Genomic DNA, 20,724 nt, shown 5'->3' on the forward strand with positions numbered 1-20,724 from the left:
CGCGCAGTAGTTTCCCCGCGGCATCTTGCAACTTCGATACGGAATAAGACGGCTTGACGGCGTGAACGAACAACGTGCGCCTAGGACTGCTAGAACTACTCCGCCGACTCCTCAGCGTCTCGTGGGTCCCGCGTACAAGTGGCGCCAGGCGCTGAGATAGCGGGAGGGCTACGGAGAAAAAAAAAAAATTGCTCCCTTGTTTTTGGAGGCCATACTTTGCTCCCCCTTTGCTCGGAGGCCACTTAAAGCTCGAAAAAACTGGTCGTGCCACCTATCGTTTGACCGCAAAAGCTTCCACTAGTGTTTGAGGATGATGACGCTCGGCGGCGCGCGCTTCGAATTATCCGTAGAGGCAGCAATTTCCGTTCGAATTAACGAATCGTTTTACACATGGTCTCCTATGCACTGCGGACCGGACTGCGGCGACCATTTCGAATTATCCAAAATTTTGAATTAATGAGGTGTGAATTAACGAGCTTTCACTGTATTGACTCACTGTCTATGTGACAGTGATTCACTTTCTTAGGGAGTTCGTGCAACACTTATTCAGCATGGTCAGAAAGTACTCCAGTAGTAGTCGATGCTTCTGATAACATGTCAGCCATACATTATAGCCCAGCACATGGCCTGCAATTTACAAGGAATACTCAAAGTCAGCTAAGAATCACTTGCTCTTCTTTTGACAAATGATGTCATAATCCAAGATGACCACGTCATGAACACAAAGTCCATCGCCATTGACTAATTTGAGTGTCATTTGCGGCATACTTACCTTGGTGACTGAGGCGTAACATCACATGGCCCCGCTGCCCTCTATAGAGATATAATTGCGCACAGTACTGGCCAAGACGGCCTTCACTAGAGAGGTTGGCGCTGCGACCGTTTAGACGTCACATATAGGATGCTCCTGCTCGCCTTGCAGCATAGTTGTGGAATGCAACGTTCGGGTATAATCAGGGTGCGTGGCACTCAGTGCTCAGCACGTGAAGCTTAACTGGGCCAGATGGAATTATTACCGCCACGTAGGCAGTGTTAGGTTACATGCAACCTGCTTCTCATTGTAATAATAGAATATCGGAGGTGTTACTTCCGAAAACCATGAAATGATTGAGGGGCACCATAGTGGAGAGCTCCTAAAAATTTGACCATGTGGCGTTCTTTAACATGCACTAGCATTTTACGGCACACTGGCGTCCAGCATTTTACCTCCATCGAAATGCGACCACCACGGCCTGGACCAAAGCTGCGACCTTCGGGTCAGCAACCGGGTACCGTAACGGCTACACTACACGCAGTGGACTGCAGTCGGCTCCAGCATGTTGGTGTACTGTTCAATGTATCAGTGCCAGACGTATGCAACAAATCCTGCTTTAAGTTTTCATCATTCCTCCAAATGCAAAGGAATGGGCGTCGCCTAGCTGGTAAAGCCCAAATGAAAAAGACACCAACGCAAACTCGCAGGCCCACAGAGAGCGCTTTCATGATGAGGATTTTGTCTATTCCGCCACAGCTAAGATGTTCGGTAGCACCTGATGTGTGCTCATGAAGGCTCGTGGCAGCTCTTCGTGTGCATTTGTCAATGAATTTACTAATGATAGAAAACGACAGACTCACTGTAAATTAACAAGTTAAGTAAAAAGAAGAGCATCTGTATCTTAACTATCTCTCAGATTGAGGTTCCTACAAAATGATCATTTTACTATGTTTACGATCCTATCGAAGGCACCGAAAACCAATATCGATACGTTGCCAGCAATAGTAAGCCAAAGAGAAAAGTAAATTTATCAGTAGCAAAAAAGAAAACGAAATGAGGACGATCGTCAATCAGAGGGGAGCACTACGAGAATGAGCAGTGGAGGGGAAATCCACCCTTTCTTTAGGAGATTCCACCAGCACTTATCAGGCGTGGCAATTCATTCTGCTCACCATACCCACGTGTTCGTTGACACCTGTGTATTTGCACAGGTGTCAACGAATGCGTGGACTTGCCACGTGTTCGTTGCCACAACGAACACGTGGACTGACCTACTGGACTTGCCCTACGCTATCTCCGGACGCCGACAAGAGCTCTCGCAAGTGGTGCCCCGTCCTCGGACTCCTGTGACCGTGTTTCCATCTTTTCTATCTCTCCTATCCCCTCGATATGTCCTAGCTCGCTGACTTAGCGCATCTATCTTTCTCTACACCTTTATTCCTATCCTTTTAATCCCTCCTCACCCCCATCCCCTGTGAGCTATTGTTGAGGTGTCGCACAGTGATGCAGACAGTTATGGGGCTCACTTTTCTCTTTTCCTTCTCTTAGAATCACTTAGATTGTACCACGCTACCCGTGGGTGCCATCAAGAGCACCGACTCGTGGTTTGCTTGCTCTGGTTGTCAGGTCATGCCCCTTCTTTGAGAAATACGCTTCACAAGAAGGGGGAAGCACATGCTGTGGTGCACACATCGAAAACGTGGAAAACGCGTGTTGGGAAAACAGTAGGAAATATGCTGTTCAAGCAGACTATGTACCCTGGCATCCTATGAGTGATATTGCCACTCTATGGCGAACAGTATTACACAAACATGCTTGCAATTGCACTGAAAGTCAATTGAATTCACACACACTGAAACCAAAGTAAGAAAATGAAAACAAAAATATTGATTGATATGAGGGGTTTAACGTCTCAAAACCAAAATGAAAAGAAAAAGCCTCAAGGTCATCACACAATGACGAACAGACATAGCTTTTTTGCCCTCTTAACATCTCCTCCCCCGTTTCTGCTGCGTAGCTTTCAGGGTGCTCGTTGGAACGAGATAATAGGGAAAATGCTCAAAGTGTGCAACAAATCCCTGTATCTCTGCTTGTACTTGAAGGACTGTAAAAATTGTTACAGCAGTGCAGCAGTCGATTGGGGAGGCTATTGAAATAGTGTGATGATTACTTGTAATAGTGTTGTAGGTCCCCTTTAACATGTGAAAACCTAGCATTCTTGAGAATAGCTACATTGTATAATATATAATATATTGTATATATATATATATAATATATAGAATAGCTACATTGTCTTGAGAATAGCTGCACAGTAGGTGCAGTAGTTGTTTGGGTCTGGAGAGTTCTTCCTCACAATGCCATATTAGTATTTGTCTATTATAGATCCCCTGAAGTAGTTCTGGAATGAAAGTCAGGCATTTTCTTATTGAGGTCATTATATAGTTGCACACAAGGCTCTCTTAAGTAAATTGCACATGACTGTTCACGAGGAATGTATGTTTCATTTTCTTTCTTCTAGGCAGAAGCGTATTGCCGAGATACAGGCTACGATGCAAAAGTCTAGGTACGGGGATGTGCGGGACATCTCTGCAGATGACTACGTGGAGCAAGTGAACAAGGCCGGTGATGGAGTTTGGGTCGTGCTCCATCTCTATAAACCTGGGTGAGCGCTTTTCACATACCATACAGTGAAATTGCCTTATAGTGAGGCATCTGGTATCTTTCAAATAGTTAGTCACACTGGTCCCTTCATTGTAATAATTATGCACCATAGCGATTTCTAGAGAGCGGGCTAGCGCATAAGGCAACACATTCATTCAGCTATTGCATTCCTAATTACAGTGGACTCTCGGCAAATGGAACCTGAAGAGACAAAGAAATTGTGTTTGGGTTAACAGGTGTTCTATTTACCGAGAGACGAACATGGGTGGGTAATCCAAGTACCAAACAAACGTATGCAACCTGTCGTGCTAGAGGCTGTTGTCCCATTTAAGCAGCAGTTTCGTTTAAGATTTCAGTTCGCTGGGAGTCTGCTGTATATCAATGAGTTCAACCGATGCAGAAAGGGGCACTTAAGAAAAGCATTATTATCTAGGGTTTTACATGCCACATGATTATGAGGCACGCTGTTGTGGAAAGCTCCGGAAGTTTCATCCATCTGGCGTTTTTTACTGACATCGCTCAGCACATGGGCCTCTATCATTTTGCCTTCACCGAAATGTGACCACTGCGACCTTCAGGTCCGCGTCCGAGCATGATAACAGAGCACTGAGGCGGACTTAAGAGAAAAATGAAGCAAGTTTATTGTAATGTGCTTTTGAAAAACACTATTATAGTAAATTTAATTAAAAGTCGGTTATTCAAAGAAAAAAAATAAAGGTCACTGGTCATACTTTTTTTGTAATTTTGCACCCGAAATTCATGGATTTATATTTACAGTTTGTATTTGGGCTGTGTCGGCTCGGTGAAGGTTGCAAAAAAGTTTTCGTGTTCTGTTCTTCACTTATTCAGAACATGACGTAGCCTATAGTTAGATATTATCTAGCAGAGGCCCTTTAAGTTCATAACTTCATGGAAAACTTGTGTGTAGCCATGCCGTTACTTCACTTTTTTATTCTACCTCGCCTACCCAGCTACTCTTTCATGCCGAGATCATTGTTCCTAGTATATTGGAAGGGTAATTCAACGTAAACATGGTCATTTTTCTCTTTAGTGTTCCTTTATGGAACCTACTTGATAATTCTCCATAAGGACATCAAAAAAACATTACAAATTTTTAGGTGAAGCTTATGAAAACATATGAGCAAGTATTATAGCATTCTATGCAGTGGATAAAATATTGCTTGCTCTGCTGCTTGCAAATATGTTAGCAGCAACATAGAGAGTGGGGAGACCATACCGACAGCTTATCAGAATGTTCTCAGAAAGGCTGTTCTCTATCTGTTGTCTATCTTGGATACCTCAGCTGCCAGGGGGCATCATGATGAGTTCTTCGCTGCATATTTCAGTGGGCTCGATACAGAAGGAGTGATACAGCCTTGCACTAGTGTGACAACAACCCTCAATTGTGCTAATATCTTAAGGATTTGAAAAATAATTACAGCAGAATATTCGTGATGGGCATACCTAGCTTCTAAGCATTGGTGAATTTTACCTCTGAATAATTCCCTCGATATGTAGTACACAAAATAAAGTAATCACAAAAATAACATAAGCCCGTGTGCTGCGGCTGCACTATCACTCTTTTTTTTTTTATCCAGCAAAGTCCGTCGGTTTCCATTGCCACCATAGAATAATGCAGTGTGGGACTAAGCTTCACTTTTTTTTTCTGCACTAGAACAAAGGTGACGTTAGTGAAACTTCCTGTGAACAATGTTGCTATGATTCTCAATCGTATGAACTTTTTCCCCGAATTTTTCTTGGACCACCTTAGTGGGCTACGGACATCTCAACGTAGGCTGAAATGGCCTTTTTGCCTAGTTTACCACTTTGTTTTTGAGGGGATGTGCTGTGCACTAGTTAAAATAAATAAATAAATAAACAAAGGGAAATGGTACACAATTAATGGAGAGTTTAATAGAAATTGTTTATGCTTTTTATCTATAATCAATATTGTTGAAAAATTCACGAAAATGCTACAATTTACTAAATTTTACCTATGTGCTAAACAGTGAAAAATATAAAGCTACCATAAGAAACTGTTCTGCAATACGACAAAAGCAAAAAAGTAAGTATTAAAAGAATATGCAAAAGAATCAATTTATAGAAAATTTCCTTTTCGTGCCTGGTTTTCTTGCATTTTGCGAATTTCAAATGGTGGTAACAAGCGCAAAAACCGTTACCGTTCAAATAGTTTGGTAAAGTACAGTGGAACTAATGTCTATATGTGTGTAATTTTCTTAGAATTTTTTGTACAAATTCGGTGAGTGCACCGATATAGATAGTTGATGTGGAATGACCCAGAACTAACAGATGGTCAGTCAGAACAAAGTAACTCGTACGATGGAGTGAATGCAGTTATGGTGGGGCAGGATGGGGGGGACAGGGAGTTAAGTGGGGTGATGCAATGAACAGGGCATGAAAGTAAAAAGTTCAGAGGTTAGATGATATTACTCATGCAACATGGGGTGAGTTTCACACCATCTTGAGAGTCCTTTGTCTTGCAGTTGTCATTAATAATCAGTGATTGAACAACAGTACAGCTAAAGAATATGAAAGTGTGCAATAAAGTCAATACAATATATTTTGAAGCTGGGACATCGCTTTTGCAAAAAGTGCAGGGATCATCAACGCTTGCTTTTGTCCTTAATTGGGTCTGGTCTCACTGGTCTCTCTCTCTTTTTTATTTGCAGCATTCCATACTGCACCCTGATTAATCAGCATCTCAACCAACTGGCACCCAAGTTCAGGACTACCAAGTTCCTAAGAAGTGTGTCATCCAACTGCATCGCAAACTACCCAGACCAGAATCTTCCGACCATATTTGTCTACCGGGATGGCCAGCTGAAGAAGCAGTTCGTCGGGCCCAATGTGTTTGGCGGCATGAAGTTGAAAGTAGACGGTAGGTTCAGTAATACAGCCGGTGCGTTATTTGCATTAACTTATTTACCGTACCATTTGCAGCATTTAGATCAGCAGCTGCTTTACGGAGTACTGACGCAAAAATTTTACATCTTGTTTTTTTTTGTTGTTGTTAAATACAAGCTAGTGATTTACTTATCCTCATGAGGTAGGGTTAAATATTTGGATGCATTTTTATAGCACCTCATTGCAGTCTTAGTTTCAAAAAGCACTGAGAAAGTCTGGATCTAGTGGAATTTTTATGTAAGCTTAGCTGACTGTGTGAACAAAACCGCGTGCACTTGAGCACTGCACTGACAAATGTTTGCAACGAAGGCTCCCCGAGTGCTGCCATAATTCCCTCTATGATGTCGTAAATGTTTGCAACCGCCAAAGATACTCTCTAGAGGCAATAATTTGTCTGTGTGTTTTCGTGCAGGTCTGTATCACTTTTCATTGAAATAGTTGGCTATGAAAAAGTGCCAACAAATAACATGGCAGCCAACATGAAATCGTGATGTTGGTTGTTCTTAGTTGTTTACATACAAAACATGTTGATGTCACTGTCGTGAAGTGAGGCATTTCTTGTGAAATTGTGTGATATGCCTTTAAAATTTATTTTATTATATGTTGTAGGCTATATTATCCATAGATACTTTATAGGTGACCAAATGTAATGTATTCTACTGGATATCTCACCTTCAAAATTTTGTGTCAGTACGCCTTTAACGTACAGTGAATTGGGACTGTTTCATGGGCACCTAACACAAAGTTTTCAGATAAAAAAATAATAGTGTCTGTGCTGCACTTACATTGGGTCATACAGAAGGCAGTGCACGACTCTAATAATTATTCACTTCCAATTTTCTAATCCTTCACGAAAGCTAAGTCAATAAAGCCTTGACAAAAGAATGCTAATCGGAGTAGCTTATGCACCAAAGACAATTATTGTGAGACTTTTTATGCCTTTGAGATTACCATGGGTCTGTTTAGCAACTGCCTCAAATCGATGCAGAACTTGCAAGGTGCTTTGCTGTATCTGGTGCAGTTCCTTTGCTATTCCCCCGCCCTTCCATGTGCTTTGCTGTATCCAAGCATGGGACTTAATCATATGCTTTATATTAGAAGTGTTATATACAAGGGGTGGTACGGGCACCTTACCTTGGCCTTGCCTCTGCACTCACCCATCCCTCTAGGCTGTATCTTTAGCAGTCCTAACTAACACCCACATTTTCTTCTAGACACAAGCTCTATAATTAATCCTTCACAAACAAACTTCCAGTTTTTAAAGACAACAAAGTGAGATTTATTTTGCGTATAGAGTATGGCTTGACTATGCATGGTGAAAGGAGAGCGTGTATTGATACAGTTTAATGCCTGTAATCTTTATGAAAAGTTTGTCTTGAATCCATACCAACTTCCACTCATGATTGCAATAACTAGCTTCTTTATCTGTGCACATGACTTCCAACTTTTTTATTCTATTTTGAAATTACCTAGCTTAAAGCTTGTTTATTTGTAGGTGCTAATAATTTCACCAGTATAATTTACTTGTGGCATATTTAGGACAAATAATATTGAAAAAAGAAATCAAAAAGCAGTCACTGACAAAGTGTAAAGATTCTAGTCTTTTAGATTTTGCTCAATTATTCATACCTGCTGGTATTACCATTGTACATTCTGTGAAACCATTTAATTATGGCAATCAAAACCTTTCCCACCAATATACAAATACTTTATGAACATCTTCATTTGCCTGTAACTCAGAACATGTTAGCTATGACAGTGGAGTGCGTGGTCGCAATACTTACCCACAGCACTTAAGCTTTTGAATTGTTTGGTAACATTTAAGTATCGCAAAATCCCAAGCAAGCCCCCCCCCCCCCCCCCTTAAGGTGAAGGATAATGCAACAAGATGTGGAAGAAGGGGCCCTTGTTAGGTCATGGATCAAAATACAGATTTTCAGTGAACGAGAGAATAGAGAATTCACACCAGTGCTTTTAATGAAATGGCTTATTGAATATGCATTCATTCACTGTTTTCATTTCCCCTCGGCAGGAGAATGAAAACAATGAATGAGTTTTTAGTGAAAATGTTGGGAGGGGAAAAGAGCCTTCTTGTATTCGAAATCTCTTGAAAAACGAATAAGGCCACTTGCTTGGGATTTTACAGCACGTAATAAAACCAAGTTTTATATTTTTTACCATCTTTCAGTGTCTCTTTGCTGTTTTATAGAATCAAGGTTGGTTGACCTGCATGTTTCACACCGTGAGTGTCCTCCGCGGTGGAGCAGTGGACTAGGGTGCTCGGCTGCTGACCCAAAGGTCACTGGTACTGTTCTGCCCGCGGCAGTTCCATCTCAATGGAGGTGAAACGATAGAGGTCCTTGCACTGTGTGATGTCAGTACTCGTTAATGAACACCACATGGTCGAAATTTCCGGAACCCTCCACTACGGCGTCTATCATGATCATGTCGTGGTTTTGGGACGTAAAACTCCAAATATTATTATTATTATCATGTTTGACACAGTGCCACCGTGTCTGTGTGGGTGCGGAGTGCAACACACTCATTGTAATGCCCACACTTAACACTGAACCTTAACTAGTGTCTCCGCTGTAATGCCCTCACCTCTGCTTCACGTACTCGGGTGAAGCAGGCCAAAAGTAGGGCTATCAAGAATGCAGCAAATGCAGCACCTTTAATCAGTGTGATAACCTCACTCTATGCTGTTTCAGCTTCGTTCCATGGTTCTTATCATTAATAATAGTAATCATTGTTGGGATTTATTGTCCGAAAACCACAATATAATTATGAGGTATGATGTGTAGTGGAGAGTTCCGGAAATTTTAACCTCCTAGGATTCTTTGATGGGCACTAAGTCTAAACACACAAGCGTCGAACATACTTTTTTGCCTCAATTTGAAATTCGGTCGCCATGGCCGGGATTCAATCCCACGACGTTTGGGTCAGATCGACCGCCATAACTTCTAGATCACCATGGCGGGGGGTTCTTATCTTTTATAAAATGCCTTTTTTTTCCTCTTGCTGTTTTTAATCTAAAGTATTCTTTTCCTCTCAGCATGCTGATTGCTCGGGTGTCTTGTCTCCCCTGAAACTTAACCTAAAAGCAAACAAACATAACTGGTTTCTGAACGAGTGCTCCTGAAAACCCCTTGCTCTGACCATCAGAATATATATGCAGGCATGGAACGAGTGAATGATTGGCATCCTTACCAACATGTTCACTAGAGGCTGCTAACATTTCAAGTGTATTAATATAGTGTCATGTCACACTTGTACAGTTTTCCCATGGAAGTGAAAGCAGCCACTTTTGTGCCATTTTTACCGATAACCTTATGGAGCAAACTTAGCAAGGCTGCAAAGGGAACGCTAGACAATTGACATTTTGAGGAACTGAACTGCGGCTATTTCACAAAGAAAGGAGTTCAGAGTGATCACACGCACATGTTGACACAAATGTATGGCTAAATAAATGCCATAAATAATTTCCAACAAGATTTCCTCGCACCATTTAGCTTTTGAGTCACGGCTTTGAATATCTTCTTGTAAATGTATCAAATTTACGTAATATTCGAAGACGTTCGATATTCAAGGAAAACAAAAACACTAATGTAATACATTGATTTCTGTGTTTTGTATTGATTGATTAACTATAACTAGTTTGTAATTAAATGTCTATTTAGCCTGAAGTCATTCATGTTCTGTGTTGTGTAAACAGAATAAAATCTCAGCCTAGAAAGATAGTGCAATTTCATTAGAATGTATTTGCATCTTGAGCGAAGAAAAATTACACTTTTGACATGGTTTGTGGAGAGAAGCATGTGGAACAACTTGTCGAACTTGGTAGTGCTCAGCAAAATGATCGTGTGCACTGCAAAATTAAGGTACATGAAGACGCATTTAGGGTGCAGGAGGTTCAGATCATCCAAACCACAATCTATCTAGTTCTTTCCTCAATGTATCTAGATCTAGAAGTAGCATAAACTGGCCGTCTACACGATTGTGTACAAAGTGCTTTGAGGAGTTAACGTTAAGATGTTTTCTAAATAAGGTACTTTGCGTCTCTTATCTACATTTTTCAGAGCTTGAGTGGATGCTTGCAGAAGCAGGTGCAGTCGAAACAGACTTGGAGGAGGATCCTAGGCCGAAGACGAGAGACGTTCTCTTGAGCACCTTGAAGGCAAACTACGATGAGGCCAATGACTGGTGAAGCAGATCGCTCACACAAGCCTCAGAATTTTTTTACCTCCGGACGTTCAGGTCTCTCGTGTGGCCTTACGGGACATTGTTCCAAACTGTGGAGATCAACTAATCTTTTTTACACTGCTGATTTGTGATCAAAGCACAGAGGTGGGAAACCTGCGCCAATTGCACCAACTGGACATTAGTGCATCATACTGCTCCAAAGGTTTTTTTTTTTTTTTTCTAATTTTCACTATTGCTGTGCCACAAGGTGGTTTTGGAACCGAAATTAATGTTAACAGCAATCATCGTGAGCAGATGTTACGTGATCATTGCGATCTTGTACACTGGCGCTGCTGCAAAAGCACAGAATCGACCGATCAATTATTCAGTTCTCCGTGAGATTACGGCGGTACCTTTTCTGGTAACCATCGGCAAAGAACGAAGGCTATGTGGCGACTAAAGAAAAGCGTGTCAGTATGACTTATATCCAAAAAAGCGACGTGTGGGGCATAGTACTGCTTTAAAGCCTAGTGCATGCTTTTAATAGCCGGCGACCTGAAAGCGCTGAGGCCCCGATCACTGTGGCCCCAATCGCTGCTGCCTCAGTCGTTGTGCGGGACTGTGTTCAGCATACGCTGCTTTGCGGAAACAAAGATGCGGCTCGTTGTTGGAGCTGAGCGTTGTGGATCACGTGCACAGAGATTGGGAAGCGTCAGCACAACCTTTCATGAGGCAACAGCCTAAACTTGCCTCCGTCCGCTGCTAGGATCTGCAGGATCATTTGCAGAAAGCTCGCTTTGTCACGTTAACGCAATAGGCTTCTCGCTGCGTCTGGGCAGGGTCTCAAGCGATGTAGGTACAAGCGGCTCGGCACTGTGTGTACGCCAAGCAGGCGAAGTGCTGCATGCAATTAGCCAGTAGACGATCGCCTCCCTGCGAAAATACAGCATCCAAAAAAAACTGTCAGTTTTCGCTAAATAGTAGATTGCAGCACATGATAATCGCGGATAGCCATTTATGTCCGTATTGTGGCTATATCAGTTGCTTCTTTGCCTGCGTATCCAGGACTTCGTTGTAGTTTCAAAATGCTCTTTGGATGTCGCCACCACGTGTCATCGGACGGTGTTGCGAAAATTTCAACAATTTCTGAACATTGGTAAAAAGAAAAAAAGATGGCCTCATGGTGGGAACTTTCAGCAATATTTGCTGTGGCTCTGTATTATTCCTTCTTTATCGGTGATGGCACACGTAAAGAAATGTAAATTGGTACTTGATCAGAGGGATGTGCATAGGGGTGGGGGGGGGGCACAAAGTTAGTTTTTATACATTGACATATTAGAGAGGGGGGGCACTGTGATGAACTGTGATACCCCCCCACCCTGGAGAGGAACCCTGCGCATGCTTATGTATTTGGATGTTAATGCATACAACGTTTAGTGTGTAGTTTGTTGCGTTCCTGGCAGGTTCTCTGCATGTACCTATGAACGTATTTGAGGTTTTAGTGGAACGAGCTTCGAATGCACACACGTGTGCACTGCTACAAACTTCATGCTACAGCTAGCTTTGTGCAATATCTTTCACTTAATGTATAAAATTTACATAGGTAAAAAATATATTTAGACTATCCTTCACTATCTTATATCACCGCTTCTCTATAAAATCCTACTTTTGTTTATTTTTGTGCTTATATTGTGGGCATGCTGCTTCTGTATAAATTGTTTTGTAAGCTGAGGGAATATTTAGCTAAATTAAAGCTATTTTTTTTTTCTCCTGTGTGCATCATGAAAAGTTTGTGTGTGCTGCAAATACAGAAATAGCTGCTCCAAAAGCAGATTTTTCTGTCTCCAATATCTGCTCTAAAATTCTGGAAGGCATTCCCACCACTGAAAGCAGTCTGTGCTTCGCATTAAATATGTACTGTCTGCCTGTCTTCTGTACATTTCGAATGTGATGGCCAAATGGGCTCCAAGATCAAGTGCCCTGATTTTATTTTTCACAACGGCGGCAACATTTCGATGGGGTCAAAAAAAAAAAAGAAAACTTTGTGCCGTTGCTTAATGTTAGAGAAGTGAAGATCAAGTGTCTTCTCTTCAATTTCACTCTGAAACAACTGATGCTGCGTTGTCACAAGTGTCGTGGGAGTATGCCTACTTGTGTGGCTTTCATTGAACGGTTGCATTGTTTCATCATGCAGTGTGTTCTTTTGTAACACACTGCAATGATTTGAAAAGTTATCTAAAGCTTTGACCACTCATTGTAAGAACATATGTTTGCACCCTTAGATAGTAGGGAAATTTCTGAAGCGTATGGACTTGTGGTTATTGATACATTATCATAGTAGAAAGTGGTGCAATACAACAAAGGCAAGAAAGACCAAACAAAATTGGCGCTTTGAGATTCTGTGTTGAATATTTGCCTTGTGTTTTCCACTTTGGTAATAGTTTTCTTTGGGCCTATACTGATGCTTATACTTAGTGATTGAGAAAGAGAGGGAAAAAGAGCCAGGGAGGTTTGTGAGAATAGTCTCATGATTGCTGCGCTGCATGTGAGTAGAAGGATACAAGGTTTGTAAATGTGAAACTGAAGGCACGTTCACACCGAATTGTGGGTGGCATATATAATGTTACACAAAGAAAAAAACCACGTACAAAAAGTAATAGAGCATTGACAGGCGCTTTCTTTCGTGTTGTTCATGTTCTTTTGCGCAACATGCCGTCCACACTGTAATAGCAATCTGCCCAACACTCAATTCTTCACACTGAATGCGGAGCATGCTAGCGGTCAAGCAAATTTTCAAAGCCGAGAGGCAGAGAAGCCATGCAGCTGTTCAGACTGACCATGTTACTTTCTCGTTCCGCCATGGAAGTAGAGGAACGTGCCACCATCTAGCGGCACTACGTGATAATGCGCGGGCACGTGCTTCAGGACCCGATTAGCTGCAGCTAATGCGGCCAACTTTTCTGCCCGGAGTGATTCAGTCCAGGCACAAAGCGGACAACCAGTTGCGGATGTTCTGCTGTTGCGGATAATCTGCATCCGATTTCCAGATCCACTCTCGATGTGAACATGCCTTAAGACATGCGAGGAAGGAACGCCGATTTTTCGTGCCCAGGTTTGAGGAAGTCGCAGTGCTGTCAGAATAAGCATAAGAAATGGCAGGGAATATGTGTTAGTATGTGCGGCGTAGGAAGGCGTTGAGCATGAGTTAAATATTCTTTGTAGCTGAGCTGGTCATGTGGTACTTAAAGTGTGAAAGGCATTTGTGAAGGCTGGAGTGTGAAAGCACTGTATGTTGCGTCAAATGAAAGAACTAGAGTTATGTCATTAGTGGTTAGTGTAGTAACAGTTAACCTGTGATGGTTCATGCCAACTATTTGAGATAAGTCATTCAGCTCTACCATGAATGTCAAAATGCCAGATTATTAGCTTAAAAGGACACTAAAGAGGAAATCGTTTGTTTTCTCAGATGGGTAAGTTACTTTGACACAATACGAAAATCACAGCTGCTGCTTCCAGAATACGTTTGGCATCTCACGGATCGCAGAAAATGAAAATGTGAATATGCTAGTGATGATGCCACTTAAAAGTTACCGCACCTAGTCTCTGTGACATCGATTTTGTTGGCATCTGCTAAGGCCTGTATAGCATTTGATCTCTAAATATAAAGTGAATCGGGCCGTAATGGGGCTAAAAACTTAAATTAAGTTTCATGGTATCTTACTGAGACAACATGACCAACATGCAAAAACCAAACACGTGCTGAAATTTGTTATGTCAACATGATGCTGCTCTGCTGAAATTTGGCGTGAAATTTAAAAATAAAACTTCAAGCTTTATTTCTTCTCTTCTGTTAATAACTTGTGATGATGAAATCAATTACAGCAGAATTTTCAATAAGTAATTAATTAGCCTCAATTGATTCACTCCTTTACTTTAGTGCCCCTTTAAGAAATGTAACTGAACTTTAAAAGAAGGAAGTTTTATCTAGCAATCCAGTCTAAAGTGGCCTGTTGTTCAGTCGGCATCAGTTATTTTATGTGCTACTTTTGCAGAATAGCCCTATTTAAAATAAAACACATGCACATTTGTGCCTGCTTGAAGGGAAAGGATACAACACTAGCTTGTTTGCTCGTAACACTTTGAACATGAAAGTCTGAATACTTTGGTGCATGGTGATAATGAGAGTCAAGTGCAGGTTACAGTAATCTTCAAGTTTATTTACACAAAAGCCACTCACCTTCAGTGATGCTGTCTGGTTCATACAACTGTGATTTTAGTAAGATCAAATTATTCAAATGTTCTTGTAATCTGTGAACCTCCCGAAAGCTCCTATGACCTTTAAGAACTTACTGAAGTCATGCTAAAGTACCTCATGACATTCTTTGAACATTTTTAATGTATTTTTCCTGTGCAAGTGCCTTGGATGGTATTTAATACAGTATTTCAACATGGTGGACAAGTAGTCGCAGCCTAGATTTGTTTGCACCATGTTACCACATGTTTTCTTGATTGTGCTTTATACTGGCTTCATTAGATCTTTCTGCTTCAGATGACACGCTGTTTGGTATTATGTGGCTGCAAGAAACATTTCGTCAAATTTTTCCACAGGGTTCCCTCTTTGGTCATACACTAAACTGGGCATGTTTTTTCTAGACACTGTTGGTTGTGTATTTGATTGTCTTATTTATTGCTCTGAGAAACCAAATAAATATTATACAAAAGAACTTGTGTTGTCTGAATTAATTTTTCATACTAAAATGGAAAAACCTTGATTTAACTGTTTACATCACTAAGCTCAAATTAATTAGTATAACGTTGGCTTGATATCTGTGTTGTGTGGAAGTATTGCATCTGGTGCTTCGAATCCGTCTATACCCATTCATCTTGCATTTTGAATGGAGACAGCCAAAATATATTTTTGGAGATTCCAGTTTCTAGCACTTTTTACTCTCTCCATCAGCATGGGTTTGCTTCTGCTTACACCACACTGGGAATCATGCGCTGCTATCTAGCAGATGCACAACACGGCGCAGAGAAAGCCGGTTTGTCTATGTCTTTTCTAAGAGTTGAAAACAAAACTTAATACCAGTGGCCCAACATTTTAACAATGTGACTGTTTTTGCCGGAAATGTATACAAATCTAGCCAATCTAATGTATGAAATAGGTCAACGACAACAAAGATGTTATGTCACCTCATGTACTAATCTGAGCTTTATGCATAATTGTAAAATGTGAAGCGAGTTAAATAAATTAGGTTAATGAAATTAAGAGACTAATTTTACAAATGTTATCCAAAATAGTTACCAAGTTAAGCATGACTGTATTGTGCAGCTGACTTTGAATAATGTTGATAAATGTAGCGCAATATAAGAGTGCAGTAGAAATAGTCTTCCCAAACTAAGGAACTTTTTCCGTACTTGACTAGCCGTCTGCTATAAAAACGTGAAATAAATTAAAAATGTCTGTTACACTCTTGAGACTCCTTTTTGCCATCTGTTCACCAGCTACTCTGAATTTTATGTTGGTTTATTCTGGAAAAGCTTCCAAAATTAAGAACAATAAGGAAGCATACAGTAGTTAAATTTTCAAGTGACAATACTGCAGAAGTTTGGCAAGTGATACTGACACACAATACAAGTAAGACGCTTTTATGAATTCATTTTACTTTCTTGGGGCCATCGTGCGTCCCATACATAACTATTGCGTTGTTGTAACCTCTGCTCTAACAAATAGTTATATGTAACATCAGTTTAGGTTAATTGTTTAAGGTTTTCGACGAAGAGGAATCCGAGAATGAGTTTACGCCTTTGCCTCTGGCATATTTAATGTACATGGACCTCATGACTATTCATATATTTGGTCAATGTGTGAAATGATTTGAGTTACCAAAAAAAATCACCAATCACAATTTTTGTTACTTTGCTTCTTTCAGCACTTGTACAGATTGCTGGGAAAAACCTGGCATCGACAGGTTTACAGTTTACAACATTTACATTCTCCACCTGCCATCGACAGATCTTCTAAAACATTCTTCCCAAATTGTAATTGTACATTAAATTAAGTTGGCAATGAACCCCTTGTTATCCATATTGAACATGTCGCTTGAAATCATCTTTCTTTGGCCATGATAAGTGAGTGGCATTTTAGAAATGAATATTGTTTAGAAGGAGACCTAGTTGCCATTTTTTTCAGTTTTCTTCAGCCCTTGCGAGCCCTTTGTTCTCGATACAAAAACTTCACCATATTGACAAAACAATCGTATCTCGAAGACAGGTATGTGGGTGCAAAATAGAGAAATTTGCTCCCGTGTGTCTCAGTGACAGTGCATAATGGCAACTTAGACCCTGAAACAGGGTCTAAGTGGAAATAGGGGCCCTGAAACACTTTTCCAGGTATTCTTCTAGAAGCTTCATTAAAGGGTTTATTACTTCACGAATTGACAGCGGCAAAAACTTTTACAATCCGTCATGTACGAACGGTGTTGGTAGGGGCATTTGCAGCGCGCCGTGAGTGCTTTCTCTAGGGAGCCTACATCAGGCGGTTATGTAGGCTCCCTAGCTTTCTCTCTTCCCGATGAGCTCGTTGAAAGATAATCAGGGATGCATGGCACGGGGCGAAGAAATTTCGTTACGCGCATGTCTTGACCTAGATCGCCCTCTTTTCTCTTTGAACGCGCGGCCCTGCTTTCAGTCGAGGAGGAGGAATAAACTTCATTATTCAGAAAGGGTAGAGCAAATGGGGGAAAACAAGTTTGACGGGGGCTGGGTTGAGGCCCAGAGGGCCGCAACACTAGCAGACCAGTCCGCAAGCTTGACCTGTAGAATTGCGTGTGAGCGAGCGAGTGCCATCTCGCGGCGGCTATGGTGACTATGCAGCGCACGATACTCTAATCGGCATATGACCATGGACTTTTGGTTTGTGGCATGGCCATTTACGTTTATGGCATCATTAGTCCAGAGGAAATGGAACGACTTCTTGTTGACTCTCGGGTTTAATTGTAAATTCCAGTCCGTCTGCTGCACTGTAGTGTTTGGCTCATACGCACTGAGGAGCGCCAGCTACTAATCGCCAAGCATTTTCTTACCATTGTGAAAAAGTGTTGCAGAATCTCCTAAAGTGAGTCCGGTGATTTGGTAACCTACGTGCGTCATGGCCGTTTTCAGCAAAATATAAAAAGACTAAGATTTTCAAGAAGCTTCGATTATCTTTCAATATGGCCGCATCATGTATGGCTGTTTATTTTGAGCGAAAAATCAAGAGTGAGTGAGTAAAGACTTTATTAAAAATTTCTGCAGGGTTTTTAACGGGGTCCGGCTACAAGCACCTCAAGAACCATGATATTAGAGAGAGTGCGATGATTATCAACTGACACGTCATGGATTTTTGTTTTCAGCATGATATAACCAAGACTTCAGGAGAAGGGTGATCAGGCTATGTTGCCACGTCATGATCGTTGTTTGTTTTCAGCAAAATATGAAGAACAAAGTATTGAAAAATAATAATTTGATCAGGCAATACTGCAACGTCATGATCGTTTGTTTGCAGCACGACGTCCTCTATCGTGGTTTGCAGAGAAATAGCAATAACTATATATTGAATAGTATCCTGTCAACATTATTGCTGATTGTCCTCTGTCATAGAACACACAGTTGATGGTTCCGGCAAATCATTTTTTTTCGGCAATAATTTTAGGGTTTTTTTTTATTTCCACTGTAAGCTGCTAAGTTATTGTGTTTTGAAGAAACGAACGCACGCACAGAAACCTCCAGTTCTAACATTGTGCGCGGTGGTTTCGAAACCGAAACAAGATCAAATTGCAGTTTCGTTTTGCGTTTAAGCGCTGTAGCGCCCCGAGCGGCTGTTTTTCAAAACGAGTTTGGAGAGAGTGGCGCGGAGCAACGAAAGAAGGTGGGCTGGTCGAGCAGGCGTGCGCGAAGCCACCGACGTTTGCCTGCAGCTTGTGCTCACCGTGTTGTTTTGCCGTGTGCTTGTGCGAAGCTCTGCGATGTGACCACCGCGACATCATTGCAGTTGGAGTAAACCCAGAGGATGTACTACGCATTCGAGGATTATTCATTGAACTGAGACAGCATCGTCTATCGCTTTGGTGACCGGCCCAAACACCAGGTAAGAGCCGGCGGCGGGTTGTCATCACGTATTTGTTGTCGAGGGAGATCCCCTATTTGTGCGCGCATTGGAATGTTGTGTGCCGGCAAGCGGACCTTCTGTCGGGCAGGTGTTTCTGAGGTAGTGAATGGGGTTCTGAGGAAGCGATGAATCACTACAGTGAATTCTTACCGCCTGCATGTTTTGAAATCGCCGTAAGTAGCCGTATGCGCCGTTCGAAAGTCCTGCTAGCGGTCACGTGTTTCGCTCGACTGTTTTTCGCTAAGGTGACTTCTTGCCTTGTTGACGGTTCCGTTCAACGCTTCGAAACGACTGCAGGCGAGAACCAGGAGGAAACCGCCACTTGCCTGGGAATCGACGTAAATTTCCAAGTGTTTAAATTACCGTTTCAAATCTACCGACGACACACGATATTCAAATGAGGTGCAACATACGTAAGCACGGTTCTCTTGACATTATTCTAAAGCGACGCGTACTTTGATGCGTTATTTCGCAGACGTGGCTTTGTGGATCGTGCGACGTACTAGAATTTTATATTACACACATCACGACGGATGGCCTTCAAATTTATGTTTTCCTCACGAATACATCTACCCGCCGGAAATCTTACAGGGTACGCAATTTGGGTTGGCACTCCACTACAACGGCACGCATTTGTTGGTTACATAAATTACACGTTCACTTGAGCTATTTGCGGCGCTTAAAAAATACAACAAAAAAGCACGTGACATCATGGGCAGTTTTCTAAAACGCGCGTGAACATTCTTTTTTAGCTTCACCAGTTTTCCCTCTCGCTTCCTGTACAGGTAAGCATTTGTCGACTCGGAAGTCAACGCCTGCGGTAGCATAGACTGCCTCTGCCTGTACGCTTATTAGCATTCCTCGCGTGCCCTAGGGATTCGTCTTCGAGGAAGAAGAAGAAACGAACCGTGGCAAAAAAAGATAACAGCTTGCGCAAAGCGCGTGAGCACCTTTCTCGAAGCGTGTACAACAAGCCGGCGTCTGAATCGCATAGCCACCTGATTCACGCGGGACGTTTTTCTTTCAACCGTTTTTTCGCCGGTGAGGGCGGCGGAGAGGGTTCATTTCGCTTTCGCACGCCGGACGGCTCGTCTTTTCTCCTCCTCCTCGCTGTGCTGGCATTCAGCCAAGCCAACGGCCAGTATGCGGTGTTCGCTGGCATTAGTGGGATCGTGGCATCGTTTTGATACACTGCACCTGTCGCGATCAGCGGGGTATCTTTGTGACACCAACGCCGTGTGCAGACGGGAGACTGCAAACTGCTCGCACATTCGTTGTATTCTTTCGGAGACCTGCCCATGCCAAGTGCATCTTACGAAAGGCGCTGTTTGTGGCACGTAGAAGTTCCACAGTTGGCGTCGTGGGAGTTCCGAATCTCTCTCTCGACTATGTTTCGTGATGGCGCGCCGTGACTTTTGCTGCATATATGTCGATACTCAGAAAGTCATCGTGTTTGTATGTGAAATGTTGCTTTGTAGATTCAGTGAGGCGACCACCCGCTTTGAGTTTCAACCTTGTAGTATCACTTGTGCGCAACCGGTTGGGGTGGAAATGGCGTGCCGTGATGGGAAGATACGACTAAGAGAGCCGTAGCCTAGTGTATTTAATGGTTTCCTGGTATCGACATAACAGTGAGGGAGAGGAGTACGAGCACAAAGCCGGCCGTTCTTTGGAGGTCCGGTCGTGTGCATGTTTCTACGATCAAGGGAGCTGGAACGTCGCCTTGTTCGTCTTCACCGGCAGTTGCTGCATACCACCTTCCAAAGCATCGTTGTAGTGTTTACGACCTCCAGGAAATGATGCTGATATTTCGGAGGCAACAAAGTTTGTCACAGGCGTTTTCTTTTCGTCATTTCACCTAACTGTTGCACCCATTCTAGTGATACTACTGCCGTGGCCAAATAAAATGCACTGGCGATACCGTATTGTAGTTATCGCATCAGATCGCCGAGACTCTAATAGATTTTGATGGCGTCTGCTAGGGTCTGCGTGATCCTTTGTTACTAAATGTGGTTTACGTAGTGTTCCAGTCAGGGAATTTAATAAACTAATG

General features: G+C 42.1%; 2 protein-coding genes across 2 annotated transcripts in view; both read left to right on the forward strand.

The window, feature by feature from the left end:
• LOC119178462 (viral IAP-associated factor) overlaps positions 1–15,246 on the forward strand; it is a 30,381-nt gene extending 15,135 nt beyond the window's left edge. Inside the window, exons 4-6 of the mRNA XM_075887587.1 lie at positions 3,273–3,416; positions 6,106–6,314; positions 10,420–15,246. Of these exons, the coding sequence (XP_075743702.1) occupies positions 3,273–3,416; positions 6,106–6,314; positions 10,420–10,547 (481 nt within the window). The 3' untranslated portion in view covers positions 10,548–15,246. The remainder of the gene's footprint in view (positions 1–3,272; positions 3,417–6,105; positions 6,315–10,419) is intronic.
• Positions 15,247–18,445: 3,199 nt separating this feature from the next.
• Positions 18,446–20,724, forward strand: part of RhoGEF3 (Rho guanine nucleotide exchange factor 3) — a 439,898-nt gene continuing 437,619 nt past the window's right edge. The window contains exon 1 of the mRNA XM_037429583.2: positions 18,446–18,650. The gene's annotated coding sequence lies outside the window, so the exon portion shown is untranslated. The remainder of the gene's footprint in view (positions 18,651–20,724) is intronic.

This window comes from Rhipicephalus microplus, chromosome 1 (genome assembly GCF_043290135.1).
Source record: "Rhipicephalus microplus isolate Deutch F79 chromosome 1, USDA_Rmic, whole genome shotgun sequence".
NCBI lineage: Eukaryota > Metazoa > Arthropoda > Arachnida > Ixodida > Ixodidae > Rhipicephalus > Rhipicephalus microplus.